The sequence below is a fragment of the Xenia sp. Carnegie-2017 genome, unplaced genomic scaffold, assembly GCF_021976095.1.
Source record: "Xenia sp. Carnegie-2017 unplaced genomic scaffold, XeniaSp_v1 HiC_scaffold_3, whole genome shotgun sequence".
Lineage (NCBI taxonomy): Eukaryota > Metazoa > Cnidaria > Anthozoa > Malacalcyonacea > Xeniidae > Xenia > Xenia sp. Carnegie-2017.
Window position 1 is genome coordinate 578317 of NW_025813493.1, and position 26518 is coordinate 604834.

General features: G+C 34.1%; 3 protein-coding genes and 1 long non-coding RNA gene across 18 annotated transcripts; 3 read left to right on the forward strand and 1 right to left on the reverse strand.

Moving 5' to 3' along the window:
* The first annotated feature begins 251 nt into the window (after window positions 1-251).
* LOC124455036 lies at window positions 252-3164 on the forward strand. 2 transcript variants are annotated; one of them, XM_047005783.1, is made up of 5 exons: window positions 252-1310; window positions 1379-1506; window positions 1633-1753; window positions 2347-2429; window positions 2575-3164. In XM_047005783.1, exons 1-5 carry the CDS (start codon window positions 321-323, stop codon window positions 2681-2683), a joined length of 1431 nt encoding a protein of 476 aa, XP_046861739.1. In that variant the 5' UTR covers window positions 252-320; the 3' UTR covers window positions 2684-3164. The 2 variants fall into 2 exon arrangements, with proteins under 2 accessions (XP_046861739.1, XP_046861740.1); XM_047005784.1 differs by having other exon boundaries at window positions 2347-2628.
* Window positions 3165-3749: 585 nt separating this feature from the next.
* LOC124455042 lies at window positions 3750-22535 on the reverse strand. The gene is made up of 3 exons (XR_006951671.1): window positions 22462-22535; window positions 21582-21591; window positions 3750-3760 (listed from the first exon to the last, which is right to left on the reverse strand). It is a non-coding gene; the product is annotated as an uncharacterized LOC124455042 (long non-coding RNA).
* On the forward strand, window positions 5576-20642 carry LOC124455038. 13 transcript variants are annotated; one of them, XM_047005793.1, is made up of 8 exons: window positions 10795-10926; window positions 11536-11616; window positions 13904-13997; window positions 16562-16631; window positions 16809-16958; window positions 18476-18625; window positions 18817-19102; window positions 19770-20642. In XM_047005793.1, the coding sequence occupies exons 3-8, from the start codon at window positions 13953-13955 to the stop codon at window positions 20410-20412; spliced, it is 1344 nt and encodes a 447-aa protein (XP_046861749.1). In that variant the 5' UTR covers window positions 10795-10926; window positions 11536-11616; window positions 13904-13952; the 3' UTR covers window positions 20413-20642. The 13 variants fall into 13 exon arrangements, with proteins under 13 accessions (XP_046861741.1, XP_046861749.1, XP_046861752.1 ...); XM_047005796.1 differs by having other exon boundaries at window positions 13908-13997; XM_047005787.1 differs by having other exon boundaries at window positions 10798-10926; window positions 16562-16621.
* On the forward strand, window positions 21866-25226 carry LOC124455041 (probable glycosyltransferase STELLO1). Of its 2 annotated transcripts, XM_047005800.1 has the most exons (3): window positions 21866-21951; window positions 23390-23675; window positions 24340-25226. In XM_047005800.1, exons 1-3 carry the CDS (start codon window positions 21918-21920, stop codon window positions 24980-24982), a joined length of 963 nt encoding a protein of 320 aa, XP_046861756.1. In that variant the 5' UTR covers window positions 21866-21917; the 3' UTR covers window positions 24983-25226. The 2 variants fall into 2 exon arrangements, 1 of the variants encoding a protein (XP_046861756.1); XR_006951670.1 differs by lacking the exons at window positions 23390-23675; window positions 24340-25226 and adding an exon at window positions 22363-22460.
* Window positions 25227-26518: the final 1292 nt, after the last annotated feature.

Here is a 26518-nt window from a genome sequence, read left to right on the forward strand (position 1 = left end):
TCGTATCTCTCGATCACGGAAGACTTTCATTTGAAAAAGACTTGAATTCCAGTGAAAAGAAAAGAGCAAATAGTTTCCAGGAAATATACAAACGTAACAATCAAGTTGAAAATGATGCCACTAATCAACTTTCAACTCCATGTGATCAGATTAATCCGGAAGCATCTAGTCAAAATGAAAATTTATCAATAAATTCTGGGCAAAACAACTTAATAACGGATTCTACTCCATATTCTGTACAAGTACATGATGATAGTGATGTACAGTTCTCTCAAGTAGATTCACATCATAAACGGTCGATATCAGGCATTGCTGTGAATATGTACGAGCTCCTACGAATGGTATTATCTTATTCATTGTTACAAGAAGATTTCAAAAAACTTAAGGAATGGGCAAATGAAAATTTCTCCATACAAGGCAACCTCTGTGCAGCGGAAGTTTTCAAGAGACTGGATGAAAGAAAAATAATTAGCCACACAGATCTTACAAAACTCAGAAACTTTTTTTCAACGATTAATCGTTATGATTTAGTCAGCATTTTGGATGACTTTAATATGGGAAATTATAAGCACCTAAAAGAGATGGTTTCCAAGATAAAACATAAATTCGTTGAGTCAAGAGAGAGAAGAAATAGATACAGATCTACCGCAACTGTACAAAGTATCAACAATGAAGATTCTTATAACTTATCGTCGCTTACATCAAGAGATAATAATTTATTACAAAGCAAACCAGCACAAATTGTATGTTCCAACAATCAACAATCTTCATCAAGGACCTATAAAATTTCAACTCGCGATTTACATGGACAACCGTGCAATAGTAAAATGCTTCCTGTAGCTCATGCAACAACAAATGAAAGAAATAATAGTATCAGTACAAATTTTGCAGCTACAAGCCAACCTCAAGAATCAGTATTTCGTTTTGGAAACCCTGTTATTGTACCAACTCAACATTTGCATGACGTGCCATTAAGTACATCAACGCAAAGGCTTTCTACAATCAATGGCTTAAGGCGACCTGAATCTAACGGTCAATCTGAGGTATCAATCAATGCAGAACCTTACATGAAACCAGAACCACAATGCAACAGTCATGATCATGCTCATTGTTGTCCTCCTCGAACTTTCAAAAGTGAAAATTGGTTGTGTACCCATTATAAAAGAAGATGTTACGTTCAGTTTGAATGTTGTGACAAATATTGGCCATGTCATCGTTGTCATAACAACCAAAGTACCTGTGGGGAAAAGAAGCTCAAATCACGTGACGCAAAGATGGTCAAGTGTGCCGAATGTGGAAAAGAACAAAAGGTAAGGCTTCACTTTAATGTAAAATATAACATTAAAACATACATTGAATTTTATATATTATATTTTAGTTTGGTGAAAATGGACAGTTTTGTGTTTCATGTCAAGCTAAGTTTGCCGACTATTATTGTGGGATATGTAAACATTTGACAGGATTGGATGACAAACCCTATCATTGCGACAAATGTGGAATTTGCAGGTAATAATTTTTTTATACACATAGTGCTGCTTTATAAAAAATCTGTTGAAATAAATTTCAAAAATATTTTTTAAGTCATGCATGATCATAGTGCTTTACGATCTAATTTTTCAAAAATATTTTTAGAGTTCATGGTGATCGATCGTACCATTGTGATGTTTGTGGAATTTGTCTTGATGTTCAACTTCGTGGCAATCATAAATGTCGCCCAAATTCCGCTCATGATGCTTGCTGTATTTGTTTGGAGGTAAAAAACATTATTTATGTATGATGTTTGAGTGAAAGCATATTGAATCCTTGTATAAATAATATTTTCACCATTTGTCAAATTACGCTCCAATTGTTACTGTGTCATCATGTATATCATGAACAGATATCAATATAGTCGATCTTTCGGAGAGCAAGATAGTTCATATATACTTAATTATTCATGGCAGCCTAAGTTCATATATACTTAATTATCCATGGCAGCCTAAGTTCATATATACTTAATTATTCATGGCAGCCTAAGTTCATATATACTTAATTATCCATGGCAGCCTAAGTTCATACTTAATTATTCATGGCAGCCTAAGTTCATATATACTTAATTTTCCATGGCAGCCTAAGTTCATATATACTTAATTATTCATGGCAGCCTAAGTTCATATATACTTAATTATCCATGGCAGCCTAAGAAACCTAAAATCAGTTTAGTTCCCTTATCAGCCCTGGTATGAAGAAAAAGCAACTGCTTTTGGATTTTGCTAAACTCGACGATTAAGATCTAAAAACTTATCACAATGCTCACTACCTCACATATAAAATAACGTGATATTAAAATAATTTTTTCATTTTAAGGATGCATTCACTGGATGTCAGATATTGCCGTGTTCTCATAAAGTTCATAAAGAATGCGCCAATCAGATGATTCAAAATGGAATGTAAGTTTTTGCCATGTTCTTGATTTACTCTTCTTATTTTGTCATCATACATGCAGTTGAAATAACTGAAAGTAAAGAGTCAGAAAGTGGGTAATGATAATGGCGTTCATCTAATATTAAAAATATTTCATTTTTTTCTACATAGAACTCGTTGTCCGATTTGCCGCGAGAGTTTTGCTCATAAACTTGAACGTAAAAAGGAAAAAATGTCGTTCAAGAAGGCGTTAACAAAGAAGGCAAAATTGTTTTCATGAAGATGTTACCTCCGCAAGATTACCTTAAATTGACCTTTCATCAAATCAATAATACAGACGTGGGCTAAATCTGCAAATGGTTTCTAAAAACTGTGCCTACTCGGTGTTTGTGATAAATGAAAAAGGCGTTGGTGAAAAAGTCAATTTGTACAAGAGTATAGCGTGGTATTCACAGTATGAAACAAGAAGAAACGACACTTTTTGTCGATTGCATAGTGGATTAAGGATAGTCATGAAGATGCTAAATCTAAATCCAAATTGTAATCCAAATATAAGGGACCAAAGTTTATCATGCATGTGAGTGTTTTTTTAACCTATACATCTTGCATATTTCCATGTATAAAAACAATAAAAGAAATAGTTATTTAAAGAAATTATTTATTAAATTCTGTAAAATGACATTGAAATATAAAAATTTATAGTTCCTTTAGTTCACTGTAAAATAGTCGTTATTTAAGAAAATAAGATCATCATAAAAGTATTCGTTAATGTGGTTCTTCCGGCTGTTGTCAATTGGAGAATTTTTGTCTTGTACCACAGCTTCTGTTTTGTTGTTCTAATGAAAGCTGCATAAATTAGGTTCTTCCGGCTGTTGTCAATTGGAGAATTTTTGTCCTGTACTACAGCTTCTGTTTTGTTGTGCTTATGAAAGGTGCATAAATTAGGCTCTTCCGGCTGTTGTCAATTGGAGAATTTTTGTCCTGTACTACAGCTACTGTTTTGTTGTGCTTATGAAAGGTGCATAAATTAGGTTCTTCCGGCTGTTGTCAATTGGAGAATTTTTGTCCTGTACTACAGCTACTGTTTTGTTGTGCTTATGAAAGGTGCATAAATAAGGTTCTTCCGGCTGTTGTGAATTGGAGAATTTTTGTCCTGTACTACAGCTACTGTTTTGTTGTGCTTATGAAAGGTGCATAAATTATGTTCTTCCGGCTGTTGTCAATTGGAGAATTTTTGTCTTGTACCACAGCTACTGTTTTGTTGTGCTTATGAAAGCTGCATAAATTAATAATAGTTGTTATGCACAACTTGTTTAAAAGCTTACTTGCTTTTTTTCTTTCTTCACGTAGCAACGCACTATAAAACAAAAACTAATAAGTAAACTTTATTAATCATTTTAAACTATTTTTACTTCTGAAATTTTTGCTCATTGTCAGCGGTATATTCAATCAGCTAATCTTCTGTTTTTTAACTGACGTCATTACACAAAATTTGTTCAACTCAGGCTGTGATCGTCAGCAATGTTTAAATGAGTTAATTCGTTATTTATAAAATTGATGACATGCAGATTTCCATAATTCAATGCGTAGGCTAATATTTCAATGTCATATTTTAAGTACCATGTATGTATGGGAGAGTACATGAAAATAAATTAATCTATGCTATAAGTCTATAGCCTTACTCATAACCTACTTTTCAAACTCATTTAATTTTGGCAATAACTTTATTGTCCCACATGTGCGTTATAAGTAATGGTTCTGTACAAATGATTTTAGTCATTTTACAAACTCTCTCAACATATTCATTGTCTTTCCATCTTGACATTTCGCATCCATGTCTGTTTTTATTCCTACTGTCTAAATATTTGGTGTTCAATTAAGGTCAAGACGACAATAGACGACAAGTTGAGGTCCTTCGAAAGGATTTCTTTTTCTTTTTGGGTGATGAAACAATTTGAGAAATTGAAAACCACGTCGTCAGGGTTGATAAGGCTTATGTTAACAGGGAAACCTTTCTTATGTCCACCACAATGTGCAATTCTTTCCCATATAAGAAATACATCTCACTCTGCCAATTTTGATGACTTCTCAACTCTCTCTTCCTTCTCTGACAATTATGACCTTATGATTCATGAAAGCTTTCTTATATCCGAACTTAAACCCCCTCTTAACACCCAAGGCAACTCAATCCCCTTCACTTTCTTTAACATACCACCTTTCTCATTTCATTCCTTCATCTAAACTTCCTACTCCCCTCACATGTAATTTAACACCCTGTAATATAGGCTTGTATATAAAACCTCATGTATATAATTTATCTCAAATAATCTGAAAAATTACAAAAATCACAAAGATTTGGCGAAGTAGAATATTAGCATTTTGTATTTACGATATAACAACATAAATACAAAATGCTACTATGATTTTTAAAGAATAACATCCTTCGCAAGCCAGGAATTGGATGCTAAAAAGCTTTCACCGGCAGACGGTAATTCGTTTTTTGGGGCTGTTCCACGTAATTTTCAGAATCGTAACAAATGAGTACATGTCTAATCTAGTAAGCAGTGATTATTTGATGTAGCTAAATGGCCGAGATACAAAAATGCCAATATTTTTATAACGTAAACTTTACATAGCACATTTCATCGAGAAAGATCAGAGACAGATCTAACATGAGTTTCTGTAAACAACTTAGGATTCGTCCAATCTTTCCCATACCTTTCTTTGTTATGAAGGCAAATCAGTTTGCTAATGTATAAAACATATTATTTGGATTTTGATTTATAGACGCACAACAATGGAAGGCTGTTGCAGATACATCATTAAATACAAAATTTTGGTTGCTTTTGTCTTAGTAAACTTGCTCATCATGGTGATGTATCGTGCTTATTTCAAAGAATCAGGTATCCATTACCATCATGCATAGCTCTATTTAAATAATCAGAATTTTCATTTAAAAACCTGTTTTTATATTACGTAGAAAAAATGAAGCTTGTGCCTAGATCAGACAACATGAAGAAAATCATGGATTTACAAATGACAACTAGCCGAAAATGTTTAAAAGAGAAAAGGCATTATTTTGACGACATTTTGGTTGTGCTGATTTACCATTTTCCATTCTACGATACAATACCTTTATTACAGTCGTATTATAAAGATGTGTTTAAAAACATCGTTTATTGTGGGTCTGTGTTGAGTGACAAGCACGAAGTTATGGTTGTTGATATTCACATTGGAATGTATGGTTATGAATGTGTTGGTGTTGCCATACGAAGGTAAACACAGATTTTGAAAGTTTATTATAAAATAGCCTTTTAAAATTGCTGGGTGCTGATTGGTCGCATGTCCAAAAAACCGTGTATCTATAACTGCATTGAAACACGCAATTTCTCGTTTCTCTTAAACTTTCCTGTTTCTATAACTCTATAACTCTATAGAAACATGGAGAAAGGACGTGATGCTCTTATGGCAGAAAAAGATTAAATGGTTTTAAAGCCCCTCCAGTGGTCAAAGGCTGAGTGTTGATTTTATGGTCACTCTCATGAGCTGTAGAAATAGTGATAAGTTCGTTCATTTTCTATCATAAAACTTTATCAAAATTTATCAGTTCCGAAGCTAACCGTGATGTTTGGAGAGGAAAGATTTAAATATTCATTTTATTATCCGGTACGTCAGTTTAGCTACTTCAAAGATTATCGAAATAAGCCATTAAGCAAAATAAGCCATTTAAATTTTATTTTTTCAATTTTTGAGAAACTGCCATCTACGTTAAAGTCATTAGTATTACGTTTTTTTTATGTATTCATTTAAATTTTGACTAAAAAGTTGAAAAAATGAAAATCCGAAAACTTGGCAGACGTGCAGTCATAATTACTCAATAGGAAAAAGTTTTCTTCCCAATAAGATATAATTAAAAGACCAATCTATATTCGTTACATGTCATCACAAAAATTGAAATATTCGTAAAATATTGGTCTTTCCAACTCGAGTGAGAAATCAACGTATGCATGAAAAGAAGCTAAAAATCAAGTCTCAACAACGTGTTTTCCGGTTTAAAATTCTAAAAATACTTCATCTATTTTTGACTACGGTGGCCGGTACGGGTCACCAGAAAAATAATTTAGAAAACATAACAAACAATAAGAAAACATCACTCAAAATCATACTACACATTTCAAAATACTCACTACACATTTCAAAATACTCGCTACACATTTCAAAATACTCACCACACATTTCAAAATACTCGCTACACATTTCAAAATACTCACTACACATTACAAAATACTCGCCACACATTCGTCCCAGTCTTATCCTGGTCTGGCCTGCCCACGGTCATCATTAGTTTCCATCTACGAAACTGATATGACATCATAAAGTAAGCATATTAAATATATAATTCCGCATTTCACAAGGCAAACAAAATGGGACATTGGGATAATAGCATGAAAATATTGGCTCAACTCTAATCAGAAATTCTTCCAGGGTTTTGCTGGACTTGGTCGGGCAACAACATTAGTAGACGATCTACATATCGCCAGCAAATGTATTTGCAGTGGCTTTCGACACATGTCCGTACTTTAATAGCAAAAATTTGAGTATATGAATTTGCATTCGCTATGTCGCGTACGTACTTGTGATGCGTTACAAAAATAACAAGGAAACCAAAGAGGAAATTTACACATAGTGCTATAATTTGTTGCACAAGAAACGCCAAAGAAAATGAAAAGTTCGGTAATTTCGAGTAAAAGCAATAAATTTAGAACTTCAATACCAGTCACGTCAATAAGTGCATTAGTTAAACTAATGATTGTCGAATATCACCAATAAAAATACAATTACATGTAATCTGTAGATTGACCACTCATGTTGTGTTGTCTAAACAAGACCAAGAAATCCCTGGAAGAAATATTACTAATAGTTCATGTACGCGTATCGCATATTTTGATGCTATTGTGGCGATATGTTTGTCTATGTGCCGAATTCCACATAGACAACATATCGCCACAATAGCATCAAAATATCCTTACGCGAACTGAACTGTATTATTATATCGGAGGCGTATATTTATATTAGCTTCCTGCCATCACGTCAGTTTCGTAGATGTAAACTAATGACGACCGTGGGCAGGCCAGACCAGGGTAAGACTGGGACGAATGTGTAGTGAGTATTTTGAAATGTGTAGTGAGTATTTTGTAATGTGTAGTGAGTATTTTGAAATGTGTAGCGAGTATTTTGTAATGTGTAGTGAGTATTTTGAAATGTGTAGTGAGTATTTTGTAATGTGTAGTGAGTATTTTGAAATGTGTAGTGAGTATTTTGAAGTGTGTAGTGAGTATTTTGAAATGTGTAGTATGATTTTGAGTGATGTTTTTTTATTGTTTGTTATGTTTTCTAAATTATTTTCTGGTGACCCGTACCGGCCACCGTATTTGACAATCCACCTCCGACATAAATGTCTCGATAACGTTTTTTTTTATTCAAGTCACGTTAAATTTTGCATTTCGCACTCCAAAATGAAAATTGGCATTTATCCCCACCGGGAAACATGATAAATTAATATATTTTCTACACAATGCTGGTTTTATTTAAGAAATAAAAGATGTTTACTGTGTTTGCACGGGCTTATGCAAACCAAGGAGACCTTTTGGAGAACTCGAGAGCAGATCAATGCAAGTCCGAGACCGAAGGTCCAGAGTTGCACATGCTCGAGAGTTCTCACAAACGTCTCCGACGTTTGCATAAGCTAGTGCAAACACGAAAAACATCTTTTATTTCTTTTATAAAATAACAATAATGCAAAACAGACAAATTTAAAGTAAACCATTTCATTTTTCTTCTAAAATGTATTAATGATCGATTTGCAAATTCTCTTTGAATGGTTGATTGTTATGATTGTTTTAATTGTTGAGCTCGAATGTGTTTTGCACAGGCTAATGCAAACACAGCTCTAGACCAATCAGCGCACGCGTTTCATTTTGTTTATTTTATAAACTATAATATAACAATAACCACAAAATGAAATGGGTAAAAAAATATTTTTATCCAGATATCCAAACTTCAAGGGTTATTTATACATGAATGAGGATACTCTTTTGAATTGGTGGACATTTTTAAATCTCGATAAAGATAAAATATGGCTGAGTTCGAACATCAGTACAACAGGACAAGCTTTTCTAATGGGTAGACGACCAGTTCCTTTGGGTCCATGGTTAGGATGGAAAGATTCCGCAATTCCCTGTGAACAATCATACAAAGAAATTTTACAGATGTACAAAAATAGTCGTTATATAAACACCACCAGACTAAGACGAACACATCTCAGCAACGGAAATGGTAAACTTTATTGCTTCAACAGTTGGGCAGATTTGTTTTACATTCCCAAAAGGTTAAGTGACGAGTATCAGAGAATATCATCTGTTTTCTTCAAAAATCGTGTGTTCTTAGAAATAGCCGTGGCGACCATATCCAGTTTTTTGGATTTAAAAAGCACGTGGGAAATGCATTATGGTTTATATCTTCCTGACAAATACGGTTCCCAAAACTTTGCTGACGGAAAGATAGTCTGGGAAGCTTATAATTTTGACATAAATTTCATGCATCCCGTGAAACTTCACGGCGAAATTGCCAAAACCAGTAGACAAAATTTCAGAAATATTATTATTCCATTTTCGAAACATTTGATCAAATGCTAGAAATGTATTAGAATTATCAGCAAATGTGTAAATTATATATGTCTTCTTCGAGTTCTTAAAATCCCTCTTTTACTCGTGGCGTCGTCTCGGAAAACATTGACACTCTTGGAAAACAAAATTCACTCTTTTTCTCCGATACATTAAGAGTGTCAATGTTTAAACAATGTCGGTTTTGATTGGTCAACTACCTGCAAAAATTATGACGTCATATTTACAAATACTTCTCGATATCTGTATGTATGACGTCAAATCAACAATTATAGACGCCACTAAATGCCGGTTTTGAAAAAACCAAATGGTAGCGACTTTTGACACTGTTTCTAAAAACGATATACGAAAGCTTTTGAATAAAAAGGACGCGGAAAACACTAAAAAAGAGACGAAGTTGCTTTTGAACATATTTACAGCATATTTAAGCGACATCATCAACTTAAAATAACCGTTTGACAAGGACAAATTAGCGAAGGTTTTAAAACTGTTTTAAATTGATGTGTTTTTAAGAATTTTAGGCTAAAGCTAGTTGAGGTAAATGATAAAACAATTACTGAATTCGGCTTTCGCATGATATCAAGAATTATTCAGACCTCGATCAATATTATCGGCCTCAGCTTCAGCTTCGGCAGATAACATTGACCTCGGTCTGAATAATTCTTGATATCACGCTCAACCTCATTCAATAATTGTTTAGTATACACTAACACCTTGTTTATTGAATGAGCTTCACCTGTTCTTGCAGTATGGACACAGCTATTTGGTAAAAAGTAGCAGATAGCAAAAATAACTTTTACAAATATTCGCTACACCAAGACTACTGAGGTATTGTCTCACTTTCTTATATCAAGCTTTCTGCAAATGTAATTTGAAAACATTATGATAGGTTTTTTGAGTTTGCTGAAGCTGTTTGTTACAAGTACTTAACTGCTAATCTTGACAATATGTTTGCTTCTTTATGTACTATGGCATTTCATCATTTTATCGGCTTGTTACTCAACATAATGAATTCTTTGTTCATGCCAATCATCTGTTGAATTTTGGGTTTGTTCAGAGTTACATTACAAAGTGTTGAAATATTCTTTGATTCTCTTTCTAAAGTAGCTCCTTGGTATTTAGAAGATTTTGTTGTTCTTGTTAGTTGGAAATAAAACTTGCAGTTGATCTAACTAGCTTGGACATTATTTTGCCTATCAAGTGTCGTCATCTCAAAAGATGGTATTTACAAAAGATAAAGCGAGAGAATTTTTTGGAAATGCACTTTGAATTTCCTGTCAATTTTTTGTATTCCATTATGACAAACTTGCATTTGGGTGAAAATTGCTCAAATTCAGGGTGGAAAACTATCATATTTTTGTACATGTTGTAAAGAAAAGTTCAAGCATTATCACCAATCACAAGTCCAACGCAACTCCTATAACGATACTTCCGGGCTCAAACCATATACTTTTTAAGATTAATAATGTAAAGTTGCTGAATCTTTTTCAAAATGACTGTTGACGAGATTAAGTTGAAGAATTAAGTGCAGGAGAGTAATACATGACTGGACATGAATAATAATTTGTTGCATCTGCCACATTTGATGATGATCTGAATGTCTCTGTTGAAAATGAAATTTCTCTTCAAGTTTCATGTTTTTGAATTAGAGGTGTAGGTACGCGCGGCGCGTCTATTTCTCTATGATAGTTTTACCATACTTCATGTTTTATAAATATTGTTGATCTTATGTTGCACAATGTTGACGAAATAAAATTATATCTCTATGATTATTTACTTTACAACGTGGGATTTTCGAAATCTGGTTTCAATCTGAACGTATAATACGACAGGAAAAGAGGTAAGGTAAATACTTCAACTTTATAGTTTAGATAATGCGGTATATGTAGAAGTTTGAAGAAGTATAGTATAAAACAAATTCCGAAGAAGCAAGACATCTTGAGATTGCAAAATATGAATCAAAACAAGACGAGTATTTTGCAATCTCAAGATGTCTTGCTTCTTCGGAATTTGTTTTATACTATACTTCTTTAAATTGTCGGCTTTTCATGGTTTTTAAGTTTGAAGAAGGTCTTTAGTTTCGGATTTAATACGCACGATGCGTAAATCATACACAACAATAACTCTTTGTCAAAGCGAAAACGTTATTCGATCGGTAGTTTTTTATTTTAAAAATTGGCGATCTTTTAATACCATGCAAGTATTTTCCATGCATTTTTTGTTCAAAAGCTTTATAGCTCTCAGCTTCAGTTATTTTTTTATTTAGTTTGTGCGTTTCGCTTTACTTTATACTTTATCACAATCGAAACAGTACCGAATTTAAGTTGTTCACGTTTTGTTGGCATCGGTTGAGCGCTTTAGACAAAAATACAAAGAACCCCTGACGTCCCTATCTCTTGTGATAAATTTTCCTGCCAGCAAAACGGAAAATTAATACTTTTTACTCAAGATATTACAAAGATATGTCCAAGTACAAGATTGTCAAAACAAGCGTTCGCAAGTAGACTTATTGAACTGCAATAGCACGAAGGTAAATGGTCTTTTTTAGTTGGCCATATGCCTCCAGGATAATTAAGGAATATTCATGAATTTTATGCTCACTCATGAATGTACAAGACCATCATAGATATAGCGCTTAGTGTTTATATGTTTTAGCACCAATAAATCCACTTCGCCTTGAATCTTTATGATAGCTCCATGATTATTTGTTGCTGTGTCACTTAGTATGTATAAAAGATGCATGTTTTGTATAACAAGAGCAATTTCAATAAATTTGTCATGTAGATAACTCATTCGACTGAATTTAGCCAACTTTAGTTATAATGGCTTTTTATGATGCTTATTCATGAGCAATTTCCAGCTGGCCGTAAATTGTTTGATCTTGTGAGCAAACAGAAAAGCATTTGAACGTAAATGAAAATAGCTGCAAATTAATTAATTCCTTGGAGTCTCGTTCATCAAGTATTAGAATAATTTGACAGGAAATTGTTTTAGTGCGAACAACAGCTGTCAGGAATTAAAATATTTTATACATGCATGCATAAACGTAGAAATGGTGAATGGGGATGGTTTGAAAAGGCTCAAACCATTGATAAGCTTTCGTTGATGTTTTAAGTTGATATTGTTAAATTATTTGTCCGATATGGTCAATGGCGTAGCCAGCCTGCTAGTTTGGAGACTGCTATGTATATTTTTCTATGTTCACTCACTGTAGAAACAATACATTTATACAGAAATGAATAAAGATAACAATCTAAAATTTACATAGCTTGACCCAATTTGCGGTCTGGATATTGTCCAATGTAGAAGATTGTTATTGACAAAAAACGTTGTTCAATGGCCAATAATGCATGTTTGTTTATCTGGTTTGTAAACCTAATCAAGATATTTTCTAAACATGTTGTTGAATAAATTTTAAGGTGATGTTTTGTCAAACGCTACTTTATTCAAGGAAAAAATGGTCTTACACTTGAGGAAACAAACTTCAGATTTTTCAACATTAATAAGAAAAAGTAATTTTGCAAACTTCAACAAACTTCTCTTGCAACATCGTCATAAATTTTTTGTTTAGTTCGAACAACAATCACATGCAACAACTTTATCTTTCTTTCTTGTAAATCGGTTTGGGGCTACTGTTATCAATTGTGCAAAAAATTATCAATTATGATGAAACAATCGACATTTACAGTTTCTAAAGAAAAACATATATCATCTGAACTTCCATTTACTTCAACACAAAACACATGAACATCCCTAGTTTAGAGCATGGAGCACCTGAACTCCTTCTGTCTGGGGTCTAGGAAATCATTTCACTTTCAGTGTAATCATTTCACTTTCAATGTAATCATTTCCCTTTCAATATATATTCTCTCCAACTACCATTCTAGTGCTAGCTTTGCCCGTTGTCCAGAACTTAACACACACCCTTTTCAGAAACCAAAACACCTTAATTCCCCTATCCAGAACATGAAACACATGAACTCCCCTAGTGCAGTGTCTAGAACATGAAACGCATGAACTCCCCTAGTCCAGTGTCTAGAACATGAAACACATGAACTCCCCTAGTGCAGTGTCTAGAACATGAAACACAGGAACTCCCCTAGTCCAGTGTCTAGAATATGAAAAACATGAACTCCCCTAGTGCAGTGTCTAGAACATGAAACACATGAACTCCCCTAGTGCAGTGTCTAGAACATGAAACACATGAACTCCCCTAGTGCAGTGTCTAGAACATGAAACACATGAACTCCCCTAGTGCAGTGTCTAGAACATGAAACACATGAACTCCCCTAGTGCAGTGTCTAGAACATGAAACACATGAACTCCCCTAGTGCAGTGTCTAGAACATGAAACACAGGAACTCCCCTAGTCCAGTGTCTAGAACATGAAACACATGAACTCCCCTAGTGCAGTGTCTAGAACATGAAACACATGAACTCCCCTAGTGCAGTGTCTAGAACATGAAAAACATGAACTCCCCTAGTGCAGTGTCTAGAACATGAAACCATGAAACACATGAACTCCCCTAGTGCAGTGTCTAGAACATGAAACACATGAACTCCCCTAGTCCAGTGTCTAGAACATGAAACGCATAAACTCCCCTAGTCCAGTGTTTAGAACATAAACACATTAGCGCCTCAACCTCTGTTCAGATTATGGAACACCAGAACCCATCCTTATTATGGGAAAAATAATGCCTGTAGACTTTTTCTCATGATGTACATCTAAAAACAATATTGTAAAAATAATAAATCCTTTTCTTCCATGTTTACATAATACATTACCGAAAACTTGACTTTGTAAATTTTCTTTCGAAGCTAGAGAGTATGGAAAGGCGTACCATGATTATAATTTTTGTTCTTGCAAATGTGGTCATCGTTTGCTTGTTTACACTTCGTTCGAGAGACCAAGGTAACGAAAAACTTACATTACAATGTCTTCTGCTTTAAATCTGCATGAAAAGTGTTATTTTATCACTTTTATTCATAGAAATAAAAAAGCATTGGATTATTTTATTACTAAAATTTTTTTACATACACACATGGTGTATGGAAAAAACTGAATCGGGAATCGCCGCTAAAGTCGGGAGCGCGCAAGACATTCAAAAACGTTTGATAGAAATAGGGAGTTCCCATTGCTCATCTGACATTGAAAGCTTCATGTTTGTAAATGTAGATCGTCCAGGTTGGTATAGTCCTGAGAAGGACTGTTTTTGTTCTTGTTGACTGACGTTTCGACAACCTTAGCGGTAGTCATCTTCAGAGTCAAATGAGGAGTAAACGTAATGTATTTTGTCAGTCATTTTGACTCTGAAGATGACTACCGCTAACGTTGTCGAAACGTCAGTCAACAACAACACCCACAGTCCTTCTCAGGACTATACCAACCTGGACGATCGACATTTACAAACATGTAACGATACTCCCGGGTTCAAATCATTTACTTTATTATAAGCTTCGCAAATAATAATCATTATTGCAGCCAGCCCGATTTTTTACTCTCGCCATGCAAATATTTTTGTGTTCACTGACCTTGAGAACAATAGATTTCTAAAGAAATGAGTAATGGTATTCCTTCATAATGTACATAGCGAGAGTAAATCTGTAGGCTGGCTACACTAGTCTACTGATAATAACCATTTTTAGAGTGAGAATTGTTTTGCTAAATAGCACTTTCTGAAATAGCTAGCGCACGAAAATGATGCCACAAAACAACGATGAAAACACATAGGTTTAAATATGGCGTATGTTCTTCAACTGGTTCAAGCTAACAAAGTTTTAGGAATTTTGGATGACGCGTACGCGAGCGCTTAACGTTCAAATTGCGATTAATTTTGAACTTTTCGTGTTAAATATAATCCTCTTCAATTATGCATAAATTTGAGGTTAAGTTAATCCAAATATGAATAATTGTTGAAGGTAAGAAATAATCTGTAATTTGGATGCCTAAAAATCGTGCACGGTTCCGTCAAATTTCCTGGAACAGCTTGAACAGCATGTCCCACATTTTACCCCTATGTGATCCAATATTCCACGTTTTATCCCTATGTGATCCAATATTCCTTATTTTACCCCTATGTGATCCAATTTTTACCCCTATGTGATCCGATATCCCACATTTTACCCCTATGTGATCCAATATCCCACATTTTACCCCTACGTATGTGATCCAATATCCATATTTTACTCCTATGTGATCCAATTTCCCACATTTTACTACTATGTGATCCAATATCCCACATTTTATCCGTATGTGATCCAATATCCCACATTTTACCCGTATGTGATCCAATATCCACATTTTACCCCTATGTGATCCAATATTCCACATTTTACCCCTATGTGATCCAATATACCACATTTTACTCCTATGTGATCCAATATTCCACATTTTACCCCTATGTGATCCAATATCCCACATTTCACCCCCACGTATGTGATCCAATATCCCGCATTTACCCCTATGGGATCCAATATCCCACATTTCACCCCCACGTATGTGATCCAATATCCCGCATTTACTCCTATGGGATCCAATATCCCACATTCACCCCTACGTATGTGATCCAATATCCCGCATTTACCCCTATGTGATCCAATATCCCACATTTTACCCCTACGTATGTGATTCACTAGATTTTTAGCTTTGTTATTTTTGTGTGCAAGATATTTCAAAAGTGCTTCTCGGTAACACAATTCTCTCTCAAAAAATGGTTTTTATTTGAAAAATTTTAATGTCAGATGAATCATTAAAAGACCAACTACCTACTCCATCAAAGGTTTTTGCAGATTATGCGCGCTTATAACTTTAGTGATGTTTTCCTACCTGTTCACTTGTTTTGGTTTTTTTTTGATAAACCCATTATACGTACATTTTAACGTTCAAAATGCTTTTCAATGCTTAAAATTACGTAGTGCAAAGAAATGCAATTTTTATGCTGTTTGTACTGTATAGGTAGCAATGATTTAGAACCCAGTCTTCTAGATGTCTAACTACCGCGTCAAGGCGAGGCAAGGACGCCATCTTGAAAGGTGGCAAAAAGCAAAACTAAAAATAAAAAGTAACAAAGTAAATGGTTTGAACACGGGAGTATCGTTACATGTTTGCAAATGTAGATCGTCCAGGTTGGTACTTTTTATTACAAACATGTAATAAAAAGTAAGTTAAAACAAAGTTTAAAGAACCCATCATATCAAACATTTTAATAATTAAACCTAGACTATGAACTTTGCGAATCTATATCAACTCAGCAAAAGCAGATATTAGTCGTAAACGTCGTCAGTTTTGCCACCTTTCAAGATGGCGGCTTGCCTCACTCATTACTATACAATAATGACGGAGTCCGTTATCTAGTAGATTGGGTTCTAGGTCGTTGATACGTGGCTGCTCTTTTCTACGTCATAGGTCATACCCTTGAAGGATCGTGTTCAGGGGGGAGGTCTTAAAATTATGCTTGTCTTACGTTTTTTTGGTAGATCAACATGCATTTAAAACAGCAAAGAAGACAGGAGAAAGCAAAAGATACTATGGTCAGTGTAAGTATCAGTAAGTAATAAATATATGATTATTTTTGACGATTTAATTATATTTTACCGTTTTATTTTTACCTAAAATTTTTTTGTTGTGGAACATTAATTTTCCACAACGATTAAAACGTAATATGAACACGACGGAGCTTTGTAAACTGAGTTTTATGTAAACTTTAATATATTTCCATTTTAGTCAGGAAATTCTCAAAAACTGCTAAATCGATTGTAATAAATTACTATAAGAAAAGATACGTTGACCGAAAAGGCGAAGATAAAAATGTCGAACCCGTAAAAGATGTCGAAAAAATGGGAAAAAACGCGAAAGATGTTGACAAAAGTTTTGGTAAGTAAGCTTTGTCATTAATGTAACATTTGTGAAGAAGTTGAAAATTCCTGTGTTGAGAGTGTAGGATTATGATCTGTACATCGTATTGCTTTTCATCTATTTCTTATTTTGGATATTTTGAAATTTTAGAAATAGCTACCATCGTGTGCGTTCAAAAACATGAAATATTATTGTGTAAAATGTGTTAGAATGAATTGTTTGAACTCATAAGTATCATTAAATGTTTGAATAATTATTGATTTACCATGTCTGTGCCGTCGTTTGAAGTATTGTCGGTAAGGAGGTCGTAGTATTGACTGATGTTTTGATATTCCTAGCAGTACGTATCTTAAAGAGAATGATAAATGTCAAGTTTCTTTTGGTTTATACTTCACGAAATTGTACTATTATTTAAGGACTTATATGTAAACGTGTGAGTATTAGTGTCCATTGTGGTTTGTTGTTGTAGATTACTTTGTCTCGATGTGTTCATACCACCAAATGTTTATATCAATGGGAGGGGGACGAGGGGGGTAAAGCCCCCCCCTCAAATAATTTTGAAACATTTAAAATCTAGGGCCAAATCCCTTAAATCGCACCTACGTACATGACATAACTATCACGTTAAATAATAACTATTTGATAAACGTCTGTGTGTAGGATGATGGGTACGTAGGAATCGTTACATTAAATTTCTGAAGATCAAATTTTAAGAGTATACCTATAGGTATGCCGTGGAATCTCCCTAGAAATCTCATGTCTTGAGGACAACCCCTCGTCCTTCCCTAGAAATCTCATGCCTTGAGGACGACCCCCCGTCCTTCCCTAGAAATCTCATGTCTTGAGGACGACCCCCCGTCCTTCCCTAGAAATCTCATGTCTTGAGCACGATCCCCGTCCTTCCTTAGAAATCTCATGTCTTGAGGACTAGTCCAACCGCCCAATATTTCATAAAGCGTCCGCCACTGGTTCGCATATCACCAAACTAATGCATGGCACTCCTGGGTTCAAATCAATGACTTTTATGCGGGTTTTTTTACGGATGATTATAAATTATACGACTACGTATTAATAGTAGCTACTTTAAGGTTGTACTCAGAGATTGGACGTAAAAAATAAAGAAAAATGTTAAAGCTGTTTTTTATATTTAGTGACTTGCCAAGAAAGTACGAGAATTGAAAGTAAACTGTACCTAGTGATTATTTGGATTATCGTTTTTAGACATCACGTACAAACTTGATTGAAAAAAAAGATGATAGTAAAATGTAGATTTTGTCGCAATGACAAATCTAAAATTTGTCAATCTAAACATGACAGGATCCTACGGACATCTTGTCCGAGAACTAAATATTTGTTTTTCTTCTCATGTAGATGATTTGACAACATCTAGCACCAATACGAAACTACTGTCAACCAAGGAAATTACAAACCTAAACATAACCCATTAATTTTCTACAATGACTTAAACATAATATGAACACGACAAAGCTTTGTAAACCGAGTTTTATGTAAATCTCATTATATTTCCATTTTAGTCCAGAATTTCTCAAAAACTGCTAAATCAATTGTAAAAAATGTCTATAAGAAAAAATACGTTGACCGAAAAGGCGAAGATAAAAATGTCGACGACCTAAAAGATGTTAAAAAAATAGAAAAAAACGCGAAAAATGTTGACAAAAGTTTTGGTAAGTAAGCGTTGGCATTAATGTAACAAAGAAATACATTTGTGAAGAAGTTGAAAATTCTTGTGTTGAGAGTGTAGGATTATGATCTGTATATCGCATTGCTTTTTATCTCTTTCTTACCTTGGAAAAATGACAGGATCCTACGGGCATCGTGTCAAAGAACTAAATATTTTGTTTTTTTTCTCATATAGATGATTTGACAACATCTAGCACCAACACGAAACCACAGTCAACAAAGGGAATTACAAAATTGCAAAATTGCACGAGAAGAAAACATTATTTTGACGACATTTTGGTTGTGATGATTTACCATTATCCATATTACGATACAATACCTATGTTGAAGTCATATTATGAAGATGCATTTAAAAATTTGATCATTTGTGGGTCTGAAGCAAGTCCTTCACACGAAATAATGGTGGTTGATATTCATATTGGCTATTACGGTTATGAATGCATTGGAGAAGCTATACGAAGGTAATAATTTACTTCACTCCCACCAAGTATAATAAAAAAGGCGCTTTCAAACACAACAAGTTCAATAATTAGGGATAGGGGGCATATTCCATATTCCTAGTTTTTAATCCGTGTTAATGCATAACCACAATTGATTTCAATAAAAACTACTAAAGAAGAACTTGAATATATGAATAATGGCCATATCTTCCAATTATGGATATTGCTAAATATATAATCCAAATCTTAGTCCTTAAGTAGTTTTAACCTGGTCCTCTTTGGTCGACTTCTAAACTCTAGTCCTAACGTCAATCTCTGCCATAATCCAATTGACCTTAGGGGGGGGGGGTGGGCTAATTTTCATATATGCATGCTACTCAGATCTCTGCTGTAACTGTTTTTTTGAAGTATTTTTTCATATTAACTAGAACCGTTTGCAGCGGGAAAGATTTTGTTTTCAGAAACCTGTCTATCAAGCTCTTAAATCGATAGCATTCCATATGAAAGCGTTGTTGATCTCCATTGTTACTTAAATGCACGAGCATGTTGTTCTGTCATAAAATGTCAAATTGCAGGTCTAGTTGTCGATTACATTTTCTCATTTGTCACATGGTTGCAAGATTAAGTACGATCTTCGATATTTAAACAATGAATAAGACTGAAAAGTGATATTTGTATTTTTGAACAGGCATCCCAATTATACAGGCTATTTGTACATGAATGACGACACACTTGTGAACTGGTGGACATTTCTCAAACTTGATAAAGACAAAATTTGGCATGGAGGGGGGGTGAGTAATGAAAAAGAGAGCCATGAGTTTGGCCATCGTCCTCTCTCCACTGTATGGATGTGGTGGAAACACTCGGCTATTCCTTGTGAAGAAACTTACGAAGAAATTAAACGGTCTTACAACCACAATTCAATCATAAACATAACGCAATTAGTACAAACGCATCTTACAAATGGTAATGGAAAATTGTATTGTGTTAAAGGATGGTCAGATTTGTTTTATGTTCCAGGAAGGTTGAGCCAACAATTTCAAAGAATTTCTTCTATCTTTCATAAAAGACGTGTTTTCCTCGAAATGGCTGTGCCGACAATGTTCACTTTGCTTGAGTTAAAAAAGTTTTGGGAAATGCCTCATGGTACATACCTTCCTGACAAATATGGTTTCTTAAACTTTGCCGATGGAAAGATAGTATGGGAAAATTATAATTTCGACCTCTACTTCATCCATCCTGTAAAATTTCACGGCGAAGTTGCCAAAACTAGCCAAGAAAATTTGAAGAAAATCGTGATTCCTTATTCAAAACTATTGCTCACGTGTTGAAACTACAAACTCTGTATTATCGTCTGTTTGCACCAGTAGCGTAAGACTAATACCAAGATCTTAGGGCAGTTATGTCTATGTGTGGAATTAATTTTTCCGACAAAATAGCTGGAAGAAAGATCGTGGTATTATTTTGCATAACATTTTTATTAAAATCACTTTATTAAGAAAACTTTACATTGAGAATACTGTACATTTTTTTTTGGAAAAATTAAATTTTTCTTAAAACACTTTAGGAGTTGTTTCCTAACGAGGTGCCGAGTTTTCTCAATAAACTTGTTAACCAAGGGAGTACACACCCCCCCGATGATGTCAATTTTGGACACATAAAATGTATTATTAGTGACGAGAGTGGACATTTCAGAAAGATACATGTAGCTCACGAGTAAAGGTTGGCAGGTAATGTCAATTTTGGACACATAAAATGTATTATTAGTGACGAGAGTTGACATTTCAGAAAGGTACATGTAGCTCACGAGTAAAGGTTGGCAGGTAATGTCAATTTTGGACACATAAAAGGTATTATTAGTGACGAGAGTTGCAATTTCAGAAAGGTACATGTAGCTCACGAGTAAAGGTTGGCAGGTAATGCCAATTTTGGACACATAAATATATTATTAGTGACGAGAGTTGACATTTCAGAAAGATACCTGTAGCTCACGAGTAAAGGTTGGCAGGTAATGTCAATTTTGGACACATAAATATATTATTAGTGACGAGAGTTGACATTTCAGAAAGATACATGTAGCTCACGAGTAAATTTTGGCAGGTAATGCCAATTTTGGACATATAAAGTATATTATTAATTGCGAGGGTTGAGATTTTAGGTATTTGCAGTCACACGATCATTGAAAGCATAATCTTATGAAAATGTTTTTAAGAAGCATAAGATAAGAACAAAACAATACGGCGTGGGGTAATGTCACATAGTACGATGGATTGATAGCGATAGATTTGCAAATTAGGACACAAAAATCGCAAAGATTTGGCGAAGTAGAATAGTAGCATTTTGTATTTACGATATACCAACATAAATACAAAATGCTACTATCATTTTTAAAGAATAACATCCTTCGTAAGCCAGGAATTGGATGCTAAAAAGTATTCACCGGCAGACGGCAATTCGTTTTTTAGTGCTGTTCCTCGTAATTTTCAGAATCGTAACAAACGAGTACATGTCTAATCTAGTAAACAGTGATTATTTGATGTAGCTAAATGGCCGAGATACAAAAATGCCAATGTTTTTATGTCGTAAACTTTACATAGCACATTTCATCGTGAAAGATCAGAAGAGACAGATCAAACATGAATTTCTGTAAACAACTTAGGATTCATCTAATTTTTCCCTTAATTTTCTTTGTTATAAAGGCAAATCAGTTTGTTGTAGATGTATAAAATATTGTATTTAAATTTTGATTTATAGGCGCACGACAATGGAAGGCTGTTCCAGTTACATCAATAAATATAAAATTTTGGTTGCTTTTGTCTTAGTAAACTTGCTCGTCATGGTGATGTATCGTGTTTATTTCAAAGAATCAGGTATCCATTACCATCATGCATAACTCTATTTAAACAATCAGATATTCCATTACCATCATGCATAGCTCCTTTTAAATAATCATATATTCCATTACCATCATGCATAGCTCTATTTAAAGAATGAGATATTCCATTACCATCATGCATAGCTCTATTTACAGAATGAGATATTCCATTACCATCATGCATAGCTCTAAAGAATCAGATATTCCATTACCATCATGCATAGCTCCTTTTAAATAATCAGATATTCCATTACCATCATGCATAGCTCCTTTTAAATAATCATATATTCCATTACCATCATGCATAGCTCTATTTAAAGGATCATATATGCCATTACCATCATGCATATCTCCATTTTAAGAAACAAGTTTGCCAAAACAATCATGTATACATACATTTTTATAGCTCCATTTAAAGAATCAGATGTTACGTTACAATCAGCCGTAGCTAATTTTAAACAACCATTATGTATAGCATTTCCAATTAAAGAATCGCTGAAAATACGATCTGTTATCTATTCATAGCAGGAGGAAGGCATTAGTTTTGTAAATTGTCAGTTGGAACATGGTGATGGAAAACATATTTTATTGAGAGAATCAATAATGCAGTGGACCTCGGATTCTTCTGTAGGGCGTATCATTTACATAAAATTGTAATAGTTATCTTGAAAATAAAACTTTTGTTTGATTGATTAATTGATTGAAAAAAGATTAATCCATACATCTTTCATCTTCATAAATTTTGAAATAGTACTGTACTTAATGAAAAACACACTTTTTAATAAGGGAAGGCCAGCTCGATAACTGGTTGCATGTTATATAATCTGCAGAATACAATGAATTATTAAATAATAACTATTTGATAAACGTCTGTTCGAAGGATGATGTGTACGTCGAAATGATTGAATTAAATTTCTGAAGATCGAAATTTTAAAAGTATACCAATAAGCATGCTGTGGAATCTCCCTAGAAATCTCATGTCTTGAGGACAAGTCTTCTCCCCAATATTTCGTAAAGCGTCCGCCACTGGTTAGCGTATCACCAAACTAAAGCATGGCACTCCTGGGTTCAAATCGATGACTTTTATGTGTTTTATTTTACGGATAATAACTACGTATTAATAGTAGCTAATTTAACGTTGTACTCAGAGACTGCACGTGAAAGATAAAGAAAAATGTAAAATCTGTTTTTCATATTTAACAACTTGCCAAAAAGAATAAGTATTAAAAATGGGGTTGAAAGTAGAGTGTACATAGTGATTATTCGAACTATCGTTTTTAGACATAATCACGTACAAACTTGATTGGAAAGAAGATGATAGTAAAATGTAGATTTTGCCGTAATGAAAAATCTAAAATTTGTCAATCTAAACATGACAGGATCGTACCATCATCGTGCGTAAGAACTAATAATTAGTTTTTCTTCTCATATAGATGCTTTGATAACATCTAGCGCCAATACGAAACCATTCTCAACCAAGGGAATTACAAAATTGCAACAATGCACGAGAAGAAAACATTATTTTGACGACATTTTAGTTGTGATGATTTACCATTATCCATATTACGATACAATACCTATATTGAAGTCATATTATGAAGATGCATTTAAAAATTTGATCATTTGTGGGTCTGAAGCAAGTCCTTCACACGAAATAATGGTCGTTGATATTCATAATGGCCATTACGGTTATGAATGCATTGGAGAAGCTATACGAAAGTTATAATTTACTTCACTCCCACCAAGTATAATGAAAAAGGCGCTTTCAAAAGACAACAAGCTCCATATTTAGGGATAGGGGGCATATTCTATATTGTTAGTTTTTAATCTATGTTAATTTATAACCACAATTGATTTCAATAAAAACTACTAAAGAAGAACTTGAATATATGAATAAGGGCCATCCCTCCCAATTAGGGATCTTGCTAAATATATAATCCAAACCCTAGCCCTTAACTAGTTTTAACCTTACTCTTTGGTCGACTTCTAAACTCTTGTCCTAACGTCACTCTCTATCATAATCAATTTGACCTTGGGGAGGGGTGGGCTAATTTTCATATATGCATGCTACTCAGATTTCTGCTGTGACTGTTTTTTTGAAGTATTTTTTCACATTAACCAAAACCGTTTGCAGCGGGAACGATTTTGTTTTCAGAAACTTGTTTATGAAGCTCTTAAATCGATAGCATTCCATATCAAAGCGTTGTTGATTCCCATTGTTATTTAATATACACGAGCATGTTGTTCTGTTATAAAATGTCAAATTGCAGGTCTAGTTGTCGATTACATTTTCTCATTTGTCACATGGTTGCAAGATTAAGGACGATCTTCGATATTTAAACAATGAATAAGACTGAAAAGTGTTATTTGTATTTTTGAACAGGCATCCCAATTATACAGGCTATTTGTACATGAATGACGACACACTTGTGAACTGGTGGACATTTCTCAAACTTGATAAGGACAAAATTTGGCATGGAGGGGGGGTGAGTAATGAAAAAGAGAGCCATGAGTTTGGCCATCGTCCTCTCTCCACTGTATGGATGTGGTGGAAACACTCGGCTATTCCTTGTGAAGAAACTTACGAAGAAATTAAACGGTCTTACAACCACAGTTCAATCATAAACATAACAAAATTGGTACACACGCATCTTACAAATGGTAATGGAAAATTGTATTGTGTTAAAGGATGGTCAGATTTGTTTTATGTTCCAGGAAGGTTGAGCCAACAGTTTCAAAGAATTTCTTCTATCTTTCATAAAAGACGTGTTTTTCTCGAAATGGCTGTGCCGACAATGTTCACTTTGCTTGAGTTAAAAAAGTTTTGGGAAATGCCTCATGGTACATACCTTCCTGACAAATATGGTTTCTTAAATTTTGCCGATGGAAAGATAGTATGGGAAAATTATAATTTCGACCTTTACTTCATCCATCCTGTAAAATTTCACGGCGAAGTTGCCAAAACTAGCCAAGAAAATTTGAAGAAGATCGTGATTCCTTATTCAAAACTATTGCTCACATGTTAAAACTACAAAATCTTTATTATCGTCTGTTTCCACCAATAGCGTAACACTAATACCAAGATCTTAGGGCAGTTGTGTCTATGTGTGGAATTAATTTTTCCGACAAAATAGCCCGAAAAAAGATCGTGGTATAATTTTGCATAACATTTTTAATAAAATCACTTTATTGAGAAAACTTTACATTGAGAAAACTTTATTGAGAAAACTGTACATTTATTTTTGGAAAAATTAAATTTTATTCTGTTGACCGTTTTAGGTTTAAATTCAAATCTTACCGCGCTACGTCACTCACCGAGTGTAGACCGGGAATACCCGAAGGTTTTGAAATATGAAATTTTGATGAGTCTTCGAGAAATGAATAATTATTTCAAAAAATTAATGCGCCGACTGCAGTAGAGTTTAGGCAATCATAATTTAAATTAGCGAAAATCAAAACACTTAAGGAGTTGTTTTCTAACGAGGTACCGAGTTTTCTCGATAAACTTGTTAATTAAGGGAGTACACGCCCCCCGGTCATGTTTATGTCCCTGGTTTGTTTATATGGTTAGCATATGTAACGAATGGGTGAAAGCAATGATTTTTTACTGAAGGAACACGTCCAAGATAACTGAACCACTTCCAGACTAACCCGCCCCCCCCCGGCCACCAGCAATCAGTTGAAAGACTGCACTCGTGAGAAATGAAATCTCGTTAGAAAGACAGTTTTTGAATCCTTTCCCAAAGGATTTAAATCAGTTCCTGTGAAATTTCCTTAGATAGAGATGCATGAATATAAGCTGTACGTTTATGTAGGCGGAATGTTAAGCTTTTCCGTGTTTGTTTTTTAATAAATTTAATTCAAAGTGATCTGAACCCACTGGATTAACGATGTTAAAACGATATTTTCACGATATTTAAAAACGGTATTTACAAACAATATTTAAAAATGATACTTTCACTTCATTGAGTGCTTGCTTTGAAAAAAAAATAGCGAAATTCTGATGAAGAAATTAGTTTGCTGTTGATTTTAAGGAGCGTGATTTCTTTGTCGCACCTCTAAAGTACGTATGAGAGTTGGGGAACATTTAGAGTCTGTTGGGTCTTACTCATTTAAATGTTGTTTTTTTTATATACGTAGTGGACTTTTTTTAGTAGTGAATATTTTTGTGTTTGTTGAGAGAAATTTTTTCTTCAATCTTTATTATTGTAAAGTCGTCTCGTGCTCTACGTATAAATATACTTTTGTGTCCACGTTGACAAAGCTTTTTCTTCAGGCCACAGCATTGAGTAAGAAATTACAAAATCGACTGAATGAAAAGACAGAAGTTGAGGAAAATTTAAGAGGCGACATTGAGAGGGTGTTGTCGGAAAAAGATTTGATTGATCGTGAAAGAGAAGAGTTTCAATAACATGTATAATTGTGTGCACACTAGTTATGGCATAAATCCAAAGCATTGCATTATACTACTGGCTAAATTTCAACAATATTGGACATGGAGTTTGAAAATTGACATTGTAATATAGAATACAGTAAATTTCGATTTAATAGGTTAATGCAGG